Genomic DNA, 15508 nt, shown 5'->3' with positions numbered 1-15508 from the left:
CTCCGTATCTCGGTTATCACAAAAGTCGTGATTCGGTTCAAGTTGTCATCACGAGTGCACAACATGCTCATCTTGGTTCCTTGTTTGGGAGCATGTCTGTAATGCAGTAAACGTTGCCGTTTCATTTTTATTCTTGTATTTTTGAAAACGTTTTTTGTATTATTATTATTATTATTATTATTATTTTTTTTTCCATTCAACCTCCTCTTTGTTTGTATTGACACAGCCCTTTATAACGGAAACAATTTAACATCAACAAACCAAAGTCAAATTGTGTTTGTGGCTAAATTATGAGATTTCTCACCTTGTAATAAGTTGTATCCACAAGAGAGGGTTTGCGGGAGTGGGAGTCGGAGTGGAGTTTTCTTGAAAAGGGTTAACAAGTTGTCATGGATCATGGATGTACAGATTAATATGTATATATTATATATATTTCTATATATGAGCCTGGTGTTGGCGCAGTGGTTAGGGCAGCGGCTTGGGATCCAAAAGGTCCTGAGTTAAAGCCCCGTTGGGCCACTGAATTAATACACCAGGTGGTTGACTCAGCCTGTCATCCTTCCGAGGTCGGCGAAATGAGTACCAGTATACTGGGCCGGTGTATACCCCGGTTAAAATAGGTGTACCATATCCCTGTGTCGTAAGAGGCGACCAGGGTTGCGTCAGGAAGGGCATCCGGCGTAAAACATGTGCCAAATCACTATGCGGATCGTACGGATGATCTGCTGTAGCGACCCCTAACGAGAGCAGCCGAAAGAAGAAGAAGAAGAAGAAGAAGAAGAAGAAGAAGAAGAAGAAGATATATTTCTATATATAATATATTCTAAATATCTTTCTTCAGCACTTTCTCCAAATATCTTGTGCTGCTTTTTCACGTGCCATGCCTCGGTGTTCCTCTTAATACTGTCCTACAGAACTGTCATCCTACAGAACCCCTCGAGATATTCGATTACACTCCAAGAGTGTTGCAAACTACCAACATTCCCACTTGCTGAGGGTAAAACTCTTGTCCGTTTGACGAGCAAAAGCCCAACTTGCTGTCTGAATTAATCGTGTTTTGCCCCTTTCACACATTACCTCCGATTTTTTTTTTCTTATTTTCTCTCTTTTTTTTGTTCCTCTTCTTATTGTTCCCTCATCGACCTTTGTCATGATCATGCTCCCTTTTTTTTTCTTTTTTTCTTTTTTGCATACCACGTCGAGACTCGTCTCAGAGCTAAGACACAGAAACGTATAACAAGGCAGAAGAGGGAAGCACAAAATAGTGAGGAACAAGGACAATATGATATCTGTGGAAGGGAGAAGGATGGGGTGGGGGTACATGGGGTAAACATGATGGTATTACGGGGACTTTCAGGAAGGATAACAGGGAATTTGAAGGAGGTTGGTTTAGAGTGGATTAACGGGGGTAGTAAAGATCGTAGTTTTGGATGGGGGAAGATATGAGATGGTGGTGAACAGCTATTTTGAAGACCTGGAGGGAAGAGTGAGATTGAAGAGAGTGTGGGAGTTTGTTCCAGAGACGGGAAAAAAAAGGAATGAAAGAATGAAGGTGAGCAGTTTGTTCTCGATTTTGGCAGTTTCACCAGACGGGAGTTTTTGGCGGACCTTGAGCTCCGTGAGGAAACATAGGGGGGACAGATCACAGACAGAGCCGAGGGGGGGGGCAACGCCAGAGAGGAGACGGGAGGAGACAGAAAGGCCACCGACCTGCCTCTGGTGAGAGAGTGAGACCCCCGAAGATTCCGCTTCATCCCGGTCGATAACAATGATCCTAAAAGTTTTGGTTTCCACAGCGTGAAGTCAATCTAGGTGTGAGAAAGGAGCACCAGCCCAGAGGGGGAGCATTACTCCATCAGACTGTGGAATAAAGTTTGTAAATGGTTAGAAGCTCAGGTGTGCTAAGGAGGGACTTTGCATGATGTAGGATGCCCAGTCGGCGACTGCCTTTGAAAGCCAGCTTGGAGATGTAGCTTTCCCAGGAGAGATAATGGCAGATGGTGAGACCAAAAATCTTGAAAGAAAGGACTTCAATGGGATTGTTGAGAGAGTACATGTGGGGTGGGGGGGGGGGGTTGTTCCAAACAGTCGTTTCGGAGAGACATAGTGAGAGTGTGAGATTTGTCAGAGATGAAAGCTATATTCCAAGTGTTTGACCAGCTTGTGATTTTATCCAGGTCAGCAGAGAGTGAAGAGGCTGCTGCCCGCCAATCAGAGGGATGAGAGATGGTACGGCAGAGGGTGGAGTCATCAGCAAAGAGAGACAGAGGATTTTCCCTAGAATCTGAGAGATCATTGATGAAAACCAGAAAAAGCACAGGGCCAAGAACACTGCTTTGAGGAACTCCAGCCTGGATGGAGAGAGGAGATGAGAGAATTCCATTAAGACCCACGCGTTGACTGTGGCAGGACTGAAGTCCACGAGTCATAAGTGAAGATTTCCTTGGATACCATAAGAAGAGTTTGGTGAGCAGTATGGGATGCCAGTCCATATCGAAAGCGCGAGATACGTCTTGGGAAATTGCTCCGATCTCATGTTTGGCATTTAGGACCTCCATCCATTGTTGGGAAAGCAGAAGTAGCGAGTCCAGGGTAGAGTGAGCTGGTCTAAATCCAATTTAATGGTCAGAAATGAAGCCATTGGAGAAGAGGAAGGATTTGATGGTGGAAGCGATGATGGATTTCATAACCTTCCTGATTGGTCTGAAGTTGCAGGGATCAGATTTTGCACCTTTTTATGCAGTGTGTGTCAGGTCAGGTTAGATCTGTGACCTGCTACAGGTACCATGTAAACCTGTACTAACCTGTTCCATGCAAAACACAAAAACGCAAAAAAATCTGAAAACCCACTCCGTGGGAGTACCTCCTGTGCAGCTTCCCTTCGCAGGGCAGCTCACCGGATGGTGGGATTGGTGCAAAGCCTTCGGGACCCCCAATCTTTGATGATAGGAGGGAAACCACGGGGTAACATCCCTGGGTCAGATTGCGGGAGAGTGCGTCGGAGTGGTGCTGAGGTGTCGTCCACCAGACGGCGGTCGACTTGGGTTAACCTGAGGCGATCCCTTCGGGTGGGTGCCTGGAATGTCCTATCCCTAAGAGAGGATGATCACCTGTCTCTGTTATCATCTGAGCTCAAGTGTTTGGACATCGGGATTGCAGCTCTCTCTGAGGTTCGGAGACCGGATTGCGGCGAGATAATGGTGGGTGGTTACACCTACTATTGGTCTGGTCGCACTGATGGTTACCATACTCAAGGAGTTGCTGTAGCTGTGTCCAATAAGCTGACCCCAATGATAATTGAGGTAACACCGGTCAACGAGCGTATTATGAGATTAAGGATTCGTCACTCCTTAGGTGTCATTTCTCTGGTCTCTGTTTATGCTCCGACTGAGGCGAGTGATCTCACCGTGAAGGATGCATTCTACGCCACACTCGAGTCTGTGGTTGATCAGTGCCCCAGACGAGATACACTTCTAGTCTTGGGGGATTTCAATGCATCGACTGGAACTGATAGGGATGGTTATGAGGTGTGTGTTGGTCCCCATGGGTCAGGAACTATGAACCAGAATAGCACTAAGTTCCTTGACGTTGCAAGAAGTCATGGACTTAGGGTGGCTGGTTCATGGTTTCAGCGCCCACAAGCTCATCGCTGGACTTTGTATTCCAATGCTGGCGGTGTGGCAAAGGAGATTGACCATGTGCTCGTTGATGGTCTCTGGAGGGTGATCCAGAACTGCAGGGTCTACCGGAGTGCTCAGTTCCTCAATACTGACCACAGGCTTGTTGGAGCAACTCTAAAGCTGCACCTTAAATCCTGGAGAATGGTACCATCCCAGCCGAGGCTGGATGTTGCCAAGCTCAGGGATGAGAGAGTAGCTGAGGAGTTTGCGAACAGGCTGACTGGACACTTGGGGGGTCTGGGTGCTTTGGGGGGTCCTGAAGAGTTGTGGAGTGCCTTCAAGACCACTGTCCTTGATGTTGCCGGTGGATGTCTTGGAGCTCACCGCAGGGCAAAGAAGAATTTTGTCTCTCAAGGGACACTGGATACCATTGACCAGAGTCGCAGGGCCAGGCTGAATGGCAGAGCTGAGCTGTTCAGGGAGCTGAAGCGTAAAACTGTACGTGCGCTGAGGGTGGACAAGGAGGCCTATGTGCGAGGAATCTGTGAGGGGGTAGAGCATCACCTGTGGACAGGTGATTCTCGTCCCGCTTACAGGGGAATTCGCGCATTACGTTCATCCAAGCCCATCCCTCGGAGCACTGCAGTTAGATCAGAGAGTGGTAGGCTCTTGACAGAGGAGTCTGAAGTGAAGGCCCGCTGGGCCGGTTACTTTGAGCGGTTGTACCAGGCTGATCCCCCAGCTCTCGAGTTGGATGTCAAGGGTGTTACAATCCCTGTTGCTGACCCTCAAATCAACTGTGGTCCACCTTTGCTTGTGGAAACACGGGCTGCGGTGAACCAGTTGAAATGGGGCAAAGCTCCAGGGATCTGTGGCATCCATGCTGAACTTCTCAAGGCTGGTGGAAATGCTGCACTCGTGTCGTTGCATGCAGTTTTGTGCTCTGCCTGGAACACAGGCATCATCCCAACTGACTGGAAGAGGGGCCTTGTTGTTCCTCTCTGGAAAGGGAAGGGTGATCGCCAAGACTGCAACAACTAACGAGGGGTGACGCTGCTCTCGGTGCCAGGCAAGGTCTTTGCTCGGATAATTCTCGATAGGGTTCGCCACCATCTGCTTGAGCACCAGCGTCCAGAGCAGTCAGGCTTTACACCAAAGAGGTCAACGATTGACCGTATCCTTGCACTTCGTGTCCTCACCGAACGCAGACGAGAGTTTCGGCAGGGGCTGCTTGCAGCTTATGTTGATCTCTGTAAAGCGTTCGATTCAGTGAATCGGGATGTCCTCTGGAGGATTCTTGGTCTTCGTGGGGTGCCACCAAAACTGATCGATCAGATGTCTGAACTCTACTCTGGTACTGAGAGTGCTGTGAAGTGTGGTGGTGCCACCTTTGACTTATTTCCAGTTGTTACTGGAGTTCGTCAGGGATGTGTACTGGCCCCCACACTTTTCAGCACTTGTATGGACTGGATTTTTGGGAGGATGTCGGAGAGATCACGCTGCGGTGCATTGTTTGGGAATGTCAAGATCTCGGACCTTGATTTTGCAGATGATGCAGTCATCTTTGCGGAGACTTTAGACATCCTTTTGGGGGCCCTCGAGGTGCTGAATGAGGAGTCGGAGCCGTTAGGATTACGGGTTTCTTGGGTCAAAACTAAGATCCAGGCTTTCGGTGACATCTTGGATGCTGCTGTCCTGTCTGTGTCTGTTTGTGGTGAGGATGTTGAGGTCGTGGAGAGATTCACTTACCTTGGCAGTGATATTCATGTCTCTGCTGGCTGTGAGTCAGAGGTCAATAGACGTCTGGGTCGGGCCTGGGGAGTCATGGATTCACTGGATCATGGGGTGTGGCGCTGCCGGTACCTGTGCGGGAGGACGAGTCCGAGTCTTCAGGTCCTTGGTACTTCCAGTCTTGCTCTATGGATGCGAGACTTGGACTCTGACCAAGGATCTGAGATGGAGACTTAATTCCTTTGGTACCAGGTCTCTTCGGAGAATCCTTGGCTGTCGCTGGTCGGATTTTGTGTCCAATGAGTGGTTGCTGAGGGAGACTCGGATGAGATTTGTTACCTGCATAGTCCGTGAGCGTCAGTTGCGGCTGTATGGACATGTGGCTCGTTTTCCTGACGCTGATCCTGCTCACCAGATTCTCTCAGCGAGGGAGTCTCATGAGTGGAGGCCAGTGGGCCGACCACGTGCCTCATGGTTGCAGCAGGTTGACCATCATCTCAAGGAGATGGGGATGGGCCTGGCATCTGTCTGGGGGATGGCCAGACGGAGGCCCCTGGAGTACCGGCAGAAAGTGGACTCAGCGACGCGCTGTTCTGGCACATGCTCCCATACTTGACCTGACCTATGCAGTGGTAATATTAGCTGATTTTGAAGCTGATGGCAGATGACCTTGAGTAAATGAGAGGGTGAATTGAACAGAGAGGGGTGAGCAAGAGCCGCAGAGCAGGTTTTTAGAACACAAGGGCTGATGCCATCTGGACTGGTTGCAGAATCTGAATCGAGGTTTGCCACTAAGTTCTCCACCTTATCAGGAGAAAAGGACAGAGTCCAGGAGTGTGACTGGGTAAGGTGTGTACAGAAAGCAATGGGTTTGGGACACAAGATTTAGAAGCAAACACAAAGTTTAGGCATTCAGCCTTTTCACGTGCAATATCAGCTGTGCAGCCATTTGAGGAAAGGGAGGGGATGGAGTGGGAACATACACCAGAAACGGACTTAACTCGATGCCACCAGGATTTGGAGGAGGGAGACAGGTTTTATAGTTTAGACTTGAGGTTTGAAAAATGTTGTTTCCTGACTCTCTTCAGGGAAGACACACACTTGTTCCGAGCTTTGTGGAAGGAACTGAGATTACCTTCAGTCGGATTTGCCTTCTACAAGGTGAAGGCAAGTTGATTCAGGACAGCAGCTTCGCCACAAGCTTCAATGTACTCTGGGTGGGAGGAAGGGTAGGACAACTGAAGACGAGATGGGATAAATCAGAGAGAGAGATAGAGATAGAGATAGAGATATTGAGAGAGAGATTTCCTTGAAATAATTCCCAGGATGAGTTGATGTCAGAGAAAGTTGAAATGGGAGACTAGTCTCAAAGGTTGATGGCTGCTTGAAGACCCTGCTCGTCGGCCTGAGTGAAGTGTCAGACCCGTTGGTGCCGAGGTGGTTCTCCAATAATAGCAAGAGAGATGTCCACTTTAACAAGTATATGATCAGATGAACCGATTGGAGCGGAAGAAGAACAGCAGACATTTTCTGGGAAATTCATCAAAATCAGATCCAGAAGAGATGGAGTACTATTGCTTGAGATCCGGGTTGGGAAGTTGACAGATTGTGTCACTCCCAATGAGTCGCAGAAGTCCTTTGCTGAAGTGCCATTGCAGGAGAGAGAGGTACCCACACCCAGCCAACTGGCATGATGACAACTGAAGTCACCACATATGAGGATGACAGAGTTGTGATGACTGGATATGTTGGTCCATGTTTTTGGTGAGAAAGATGTAAATGGAGTCATCACTGTTTAGTGATGACAACACACATATAAAGATGAGGTGGAAGTGGAGGAGAAGCTGTAGCCAGAGGTATTTCTGGATGTGTGAGGGCAGTGCATGGAGAGTGAGGAATAGAGTTTTTGAGGAAGAGAGCATTTCCGCTGCCAAGACGAGGCTGAGGTCCATCATCCCGGAGGAGGGAGTAACTAGGAAGAGAAACTGATAGGTCAGAGACGTCTTGAAGGAGGAACGTTTCTGTTCAGCAGATTTTGTCTGGTTTGTCAGTGGCAACTTGAAAGGAGAGATCAGTCAGGTTAGAGCAAAGGCCCCAGATGTTTGAGGTCGACACTGTTAAGTAAGAGGGAGGGGAGCAGGCTTTGGGTGCAGTCAAGTGGAGAGGGAGGGTAATGTGAGGGAGGAGAGGTGGAGGTAGTGAGAGTTGTTGACAGGTTGTAAAAGAGCTTTGGGAGAGTGTCCGATGGGGAGCAGGATAAAGGGTTAGGTGGTGAAGTTGCACTGGTGAGTAGTAAGAGAGGAGGGAAAGGGAAGTGTGAGATTGGAGGGATGGAGAAATGAGCTGGAAGAGAGAGGTTGGGGTAAAGAGGCATCTTTGTAGATGGGAAGGGGGGGCAGCTTTGAGAAGGGGGAGTGAGGGGTGAGATTTAAAAGGGAGGAGGGAGAATTGATGGAGAAGTGTGAGGGGGGTCGGGGGAGAATTGAGGGAGAAAGGTGAGGGGGAAGAGAAAGAAGTTTCCTTTGAAGAGGAAGGAGGTGCTTGATTTGCGAAGGAGAAGTGAGAGGGTAGCTTTGAGGGATAGGAGAGACAATGAGAGCAGGCACGGCCATGGGGGAGGAGGGTGAAGGGAGGGGTGGGTAGAGGGGAAAGCTAAGACTTGGTCGTGGTATTGTGGAGATACTCTTCTCATTCTTCCTAATCTTACTGTTCTTTCCCTTCCTACCTTTTTTCCTCCACCTCTTATTTATCCTCTTACTTATCATCCTTTTCCTCACTTCTTCCTCCTCCTCTTCATTTTTAGGTCATCTCTTCGAGCATGACCTAATAATATGGGTATCGATGTCCTTCGATCCGTCCGTCCGTCCATCCGTTCACAATGAAGTCGAAGCGGGAGATCTGGTCATTAGTGATCCTGATCGAGGTCGATGAGACGTACTCGATGGTATGACTTTCAAGGTCACCGCAGGTCAAGGTCAAGGTCACGAGGCCTTTGAAGTTGCGAAAATGACGATTTTCAAATTCTATCTCCTCCGCCATTTCTCAACGATCTTGAATTTGATTGGAGCATATGAATGTATGGGACAATATCTAAATTTGGTCAGGCCGGATTTTCGATATTCGCTTTCGTTTTCGTGTCACGTGACTTCAAAGTTGGCAAAAAATTCGAAAATGACGTTTTTCAAAATCTATCTCCTCCTACATTTCTCAAGCGATCTTGAATTTGATTGTGGCATATGAATCTATGGGACAATATTTAAATTTGGTCAGGACGGATTTTCGATATTCGCTTTCGTTTTCGCGTCACGTGACTTCAAAGTTTGCAAAAAATGCCCTACCTTCAGGAGGCTATATATTCTCTACTAGGCATGGTAAAAGTTAGTGAATGGTGTCATTGCATAGCAGTTGACCTTGTATATTTATACATTTTCCGCCGAAGGTGCAAAAGTTTCAAAACCCGAAATGTAAATGTCGGCATTTAGTTTCAAAATATTTTCAAAACAGTATAATTTCGTGCGCGCACGCGCCAAAATGCTGAGTTATCTTTAACCAAACTGCCCAGTTCGAGCTGCGCAGTGGAACCGCGCAGTAGTCTTCGGTCTTAACTGAACATTGATAACTTGTGGTATTATAGAGATGACCGTCACCCCCACACGGGGGTAATTTTTGTTTTTAGCCCTCCTCTTGTTCCTCATCTCCACTCTTCTTCCTCGGTCCCCACCTCCTCTTGTTCCTCGCCACCCTCATTTTGTTTTTCACCTTTCTTTGCTCTTGTTCCTTCATCATCCTCTGTTGTCCCTTGCCCCACTTCATCTTGTTCATTGTCACCCCTCCACATGTCCTTGTCCCCCTTCTGTTGTTCCTCATCTCCTCTGCTTTCAGGGATTTCCATAGAAGCCGGTTACCGGCGGCCCGCAGCCGTCTACTCAGAGAAAAAATGTCAAAGGTCGCCGCCTACTTCAGCGCCGATTTTTCGATTTTTATCTTGCCAAAACAAAGTTTTTGCAAGATATGTTAGTCAGCTTGTATGTTTTTTTTTTGTCTGTAATCACGTATAAAAAATTCTGCAGAGCACAGTTATCATTGGAAATTTTTGTAACTTCGCATATCAGAGGCCTGTAGAGGTCCCTTTCAGCACATATAATTTTGAAGGTCAAGGTCAAAGGTCAAGGTCACTTTGTCGCAAATCAGGGGAGTTGACGAAACCCTTATTTTTTGAGTAATTTTGATCGGATCGTCTTCAAACTTCATGGGAATATCGTTCATGGTCTGGCGCTCAGCTGATGAATTTTTGGTGGCGATTGGCCTTGACCTTCATGGTAAACGCCTCAGGTCAAACATATTTGACCCCAAGGTCAAATTTTCTAGTTTTAGGAACCATATCGTGTAGTACCTCAAATTGAACACCTCGATGAGTGCTTTCTAGATATGTCAAGCTTGAGACATTATGACGTCATTTGGTGACGTTATGAGGCAAACGCATATTTTTCATGGTTACTCTGTAGAACGATTCTCATCGGAATCTCTCGTAGGCAGATATTCCTCAAGGAGTCGCTCCTGGTGGATAGCAGCTCTGTTCTCCTCAGTGTGACCTTAAAGAAGTCACACGTGGTCACCTTTTGGCAAGATACGGGTCACCCTGTGGGTGACATTGGTTTATTTTTTTTTTGTCACCACGAAATCTCTACATCCCCTGTTTTGAAATCCGAGACGAAAACACATTAGTATTTCGATAAAAGCGGGCTTACTTTTACTGTTAGTACTCTCGCCAGGCGAGCACAACACTGACCTGAAAATAACACAAGCAGCTAAAACACGCCTCCTGCAATGGAGAGTTCTCTGCTTTAGCCTCGTTTTGGACTGTTGGCCTGATACCCTGATACCATACAGCAATGTCCTCAAGAAAATAAACTTTGTAGGCCTCGCAGTTTCGGTGCCGAAACGATGGCATCGACACAAAAATTCCTGTTTGACTTTGGATTCTCGAAGAAGTCCAAAGACTTCTGGCTTCTGGCCATCAGTAATTGGTCTAAACTTGCACTCTCACGAGTGCGACGTCGTTGTTTCACGAAACACGTGTTTCACCTCGAACATTTTGAGCTTTCGTCAAGTGATGCGGCTCCAAAATACACGGTCACCCGTTGTGCCTTTTTAATTTATAAAGTAATTAGCCTCTAAGCTTAAAGCAGCTTTTGTACATGTTATTATTCGTGGTTATTTGCACTGAAAATCGCCGTTTATTCACTGAAGTGAAGGCCACGTATGAGCAGCTGTGAACTGGCCAACTGAATACTGGTACCGCAGGTACATGCATGTACCATAGACTTGAACTAACTATACAGTATAGCTGAATTTCAGTCAACCAGTCAGTCAGTCAGTATTATGTTAATGCAACTACATCCAGAATAGGCTAAACCACCTGTTTTTGTAGAGTTTTCCACCCCAACAGCATGATAATATGAGAACTATTTCATGTCAGAAATCATGCGAGAATGTATCTCCAGCCATCTAGGATCCTCCGGCTTCTAGGGCCCTGGACCCCGGCCATACAGCTGCGCTCGCTTCGCTCGCGGTGATGGTCACCTGATACTTTTCAATGGTAGCCTCCTACTCCAAAAAATAAGGAAACCCCTGGCTTTTGTTTCTTGTGCCCCATTGCTCTTGTTCCTTATCTCCCCTGCTCTTAGTCCTCGTCCCCACTGCTCTTGATTTTTGTTCTCCCTGCTGTTGGCATCCTCTCTGCTCTTGTTATTTTGTCCCCTACCCTGCTCTTGTTCTTTCGTCCCCCCACCATTGCTCTTGTTCCTCGTCCCCCCTGCTCTTGTTCCTTTTCCCCCCGCTCTTGTTCCTTGTCCCCCCTGCTCTTGTTCCTTGTCCCCCCTGCTCTTGTTCCTTGTCCTCTCTGCTATTGTTCCTCATCCCCTCACCACAGCTCTTATTTCATCCTCCCACCCTTTCTTTTGTTTTTCCGTTCAACCCCCCCCCCACCCATACTCTTGTGCTTTCGTCCTCGCCCCCTGCTCTTGGTCTTCTCGCCCCACCTGCTCTTGTTTCTCTCCCCCCTTCTCTTGTTCCTCACCCCCCCCCCCCGCTCTTGCTCCTTGTCCCCCCTGCTGTTGGCGTCACCTGCCTCTTATTGTTCCTCATCCCATTCCTCTTGGTCCTCATTTCCCCTCCTCTCATTCCTTTGTCATTCCTACACCTTCCTCATACTCAACATCTTCATTATTGCAGCGCTTGTAAATGCCCTCGTATAATGGCACACATGGTGTTGGTTCCTTGTGTAATTGCAGAAAAAAAATGTGACTTCGTTGTGTTTACAAAAATTAAATTTTATGATGGAATCGATTTTATCAACAAAAACTTTATATTTATGAAAATCATGTCTTACTGTTTTTGTCAGTGGGCAATCTTTTTATTATTACTATTATTTATTTATTTATTTATTTTTGGCATCTCCTCCAAAACTTCCCCAATTATTTATTTCCTGTCACCTTTTGCCCATTTATAGGAGGAAGAAATTTTTTTTCCATTTAACTTGTTCTGGTTATTTCCATGGAGCAACGCTGTGGCATGTCTATAAACAAGGAAAATGAACATCTTAATCCATAGATTATCAGTTAATGGATGTTTCTCTCGTACTTCGATCTTGGGTTTGCTGGCTCATTCGTGTTGCTTCAGCATTTCTGAGCAATTATTTGGAACATAATGCCTTCATTGCTTACTTACCATGACCCTGCTCATTCCTCCATATATTCTCCTTTAGTCTTCCAAATATTTTGGAGGAAACTACTTTAGAATGTTTCTCAGTTTGGGAGCAGATTGCTGTCATGTTTGATCCAATGATTTGACCCTTCCCTCTTGCTTAGCAATATTATATACCAATCAATCAGCAATTTAACCCACACATGTTCTTGTAGGTTGCACCTCATCTCATCACATCACCTGGCCTTCCCTCGGGCTGGGAGGAGAGGAAGGATGACAAGGCAAGGACCTATTATGTGAACCACAACAGCCGCACCACCACCTGGACCTACCCATCCCTACAAGCAAGTACTACTTCAGAGTTCCACTTGAGGTCAAATTGTTAACCATGCATTGCCTTCACCATCTCTTTGTCGTCTATATCGCATACTTTGTTTGTTTTGCTTAAGTTATTTCAATAGGTTACGATGATTCAACCTGTCGCTTCGCTGACGGGAACTGAACAGCATCACTTCAATATGTTACAATACAGTAATACAGTTTATTTACGGTCACTATTTGTAATTCTTCTTTATTCCAGAAACAATTTGCAATTGGTTTACTGCTGACAACCCAGCGTTAGTCCTTACTCTAATTCACGGACCAGTGTTTGTGGGTTTGTTTGTTTGTTGTGCTACTCTTACAGTTCTGGACCAGTTACATCCAGACTTTCTACAGAGGATCAGCATGACCCCAATTAATGTATAGGGGTGTTTTTATCTTTGCCGGTGGTCTTGGGGGAGTGAGTAGGGGAAGCAAATTATCTATGTTAACGTGTTACAAGTGTCCACCATTTACAGTACAGTATTCCTGTCCCCACGTTTTCCAGTGCAGTGAGGTGTTTTGAATTATAAGCAGTTATGTTTTTGCTTCATGCACATATTCCAGGTTTTTTTTTTTTGTATGTAGACAGAGCTGTCAGTTGCTGAAACACTGACCACATGAAAGGTATGCATCAGAAGAACGTGGTGCATGCTTGGAACAAGATCGCTCGTAGGGCAGGTACTCTGCTAATTTTAATAACACACAAACTTATTCACCAAAATAACTTATTTTTGATGCAGTCTGAAATCCTGCCTCTCCCTCCATACTCTCTGCCTATGGTACCCAAGGCCAACCCCTCTCTTGGATGACTGACTTGCTCAACTCTTGAAGCCAACGTGTGGCTCTCAACGGAATCCTCTCATCTCATCTCCTCTCTCTGTCAAGGCTGGAGTGCCACAACATGGTGTTCTGGGCCCAGTCCTATTCCTAATCTTCATCAATGATCTCTCTCTGACCCTCTCGAAAATCCTCTTGATCGCTATGTTGGTGACTCCACCCTCTGCCGTGACATCCCTCCTCCCTCAGATTGGCAGGCTTCAGCCTCTTTCTTCCCTCTTCCCTCTCTTCAGACCTTGACAAAATTACAAGCTGGTCAAATGCTTGGAATATGTGTTTCAACCCTGACAAATGTCACACTCTCGCCATCTCTCTCCGAAAGGACCATCTGGAAAACCCTCCCATCTGCTTTCTTAATAATCATCTTGAGGAAGCAATTACTTTCATAGCAATTACCTTGATGAAGTTCAATCATTCAAACACCGGGTCTCACTCTCAGCCATGATCTTTCTTGGGCAAACCACATTTCAAAGTTGTTCGCAGACAGGTCGGTGATCTGTCTTCCTCCACCTCATTCCTGGTCATGCACCCTTGCTCTTTGCGTGCCTTGCTCCCCCGCCCCCAAGTTTCTGCGGGGTCACGCATTCCACTATCAACCCTATTCAGGTGAAACTCGCAAAATCCAGAATCAGTGCTCACCTCCACTCACTTGTTCTTCTTTCCTGTGGGACCACCTTCCACATTCTCTGAAATCCTATTATTCCTTCCATGTATTCAAGACACCTGTTCACCACCATCTCAGATCACCCTCCCCCCCCCTCACACCCGTACAAACCCATACCCCTCTCCTTCTTTTTTTTCTCAAGACTGCGTCGGGTAAGGTGTTCTATTAACTCTCCAGTCTTTAACCTGTTTGGCATTGTGCTTGTCGTAATATGCTGTGATACTGCTGATGTTTTTACACAGAGGTTTAGGCAAATGGAAGACCGAGACAAAAGTAAGTGAAAAGTGAACACCATGTGGAGTATAGAGGACCTGGCAGACAAAGTGCACAGACACCTGACGAGAAAGACAATGAGACAAATCGACACCATTGTTTTGTGAAGTAGAAGATGATATAGAAGAGGGTAGGCAGATGAGAAGAACTCAGAGATGAGAAAACCAACAAATGGGTTAATTGAAGACTGACAAAGTTTATAAGTGCACAGCACAAAGATTGGCAAGGATATAACACAACACGAGATGGCAGTGGGATGCCCACTTAAATTTAAATGAGTTGAAGGAAGAGCAGATTAAATGGCCTCAGAGGTAATTCGTCATGGGGAAAATGTTTGGGAAGGGATGTGGGGGGCTCGGGGTGGGGAGAATAAAGAAGTGGAGGTGAACATTGCATCTTGATTTGGGTAGGATGAGGTGTCGCCTGCTTAGTGAGCCCTGCAAGGCCACCAACTTGCAGTTGGAGAAAATTCCCTTCAGGAGTTCATCTGAACATGTGTTGCCTTGAGCTCATTGTTCGGGAATATGATTAATGTGTATGGTTCAAGTTACTGTGCTTATAGTCATTTGAATGATATTATTACTTTTTGTTCCACAGCATTTGAGACTCACTTCAGAGCTTGAGTTAAATTCCATGAATGGCATTAGGACACAATTGACAATTCAAAAGGGTGTAACCATATTCCATCCTGGATCACACCCGACAACTCGGAATGCCACATCCATCCAGATCAGCGTTTCTCAACCTTCGATGGCCCATGGCCCCCCCTACCGAGTCGCTTAACATTCGTGGTCCCCTGCCCTTCAATAAAAGATGCAGATTTCGTTTTATGAAATTTATTTACTTAGTCTTAAAAGATAAATCAAAGTAAACATTTTTCTAAGCAATACAATCAATGAGACACTTGCTGTTGGGCTTGTCTGACGAGGCCTCTTATGTCCGGCTCCGTCTTGGACACAGTATGGCGAATATCGTTCCCAACGTCAAGACGGTTTCTGGTCTTCGTTTTAATGGTCGCAAGGTCAGAAAGTCCAGGTTCGCAAAGATATGTTGTGGCGAATTGAATGAGCATTACGGATGCCTTCTTGCTGAGTAGTGGATATGCATCCTGAACACACAACCAGAAGGTGGAGTGGTCTTCTTTGTTACTGAAGACCAGCTTCATTGCTTTTGAAACCTTCAACTCTGCCAGCTCCTCTGCTTCGTCTTCAGTAGGTTCAATTTTGGCGTAAAACGGGTCTTTGTGCCACGGAACATCCAACGGTGCATCGTCGAAATACGATTTGAACTCGGCGGAGAGATTGTCGAGATGTCT

General features: G+C 46.4%; 1 protein-coding gene across 11 annotated transcripts in view; it reads left to right on the top strand.

The window, feature by feature from the left end:
• The window catches only part of LOC147029978 (E3 ubiquitin-protein ligase NEDD4-like), a 325864-nt gene that overhangs the window by 227080 nt on the left and 83276 nt on the right, over positions 1–15508 (top strand). For all 11 annotated transcript variants that reach the window (XR_015056152.1, XR_015056154.1, XR_015056153.1 and 8 more), the window contains one exon: positions 12272–12400. Coding sequence is in view for 7 of the 11 variants with exons in the window: in XM_085873551.1 (XP_085729677.1) it covers positions 12272–12400 (129 nt within the window). In the remaining 4 variants the exon portion in view is untranslated. The remainder of the gene's footprint in view (positions 1–12271; positions 12401–15508) is intronic.

This window comes from Eptatretus burgeri, chromosome 3 (genome assembly GCF_056783735.1).
Source record: "Eptatretus burgeri isolate ZD-2024b chromosome 3, Ebu_testis_v1, whole genome shotgun sequence".
Lineage (NCBI taxonomy): Eukaryota > Metazoa > Chordata > Myxini > Myxiniformes > Myxinidae > Eptatretus > Eptatretus burgeri.
The sequence above is the reverse complement of the archived record's forward strand: the minus strand, read 5'-3'. Positions and strand labels throughout refer to the sequence as shown.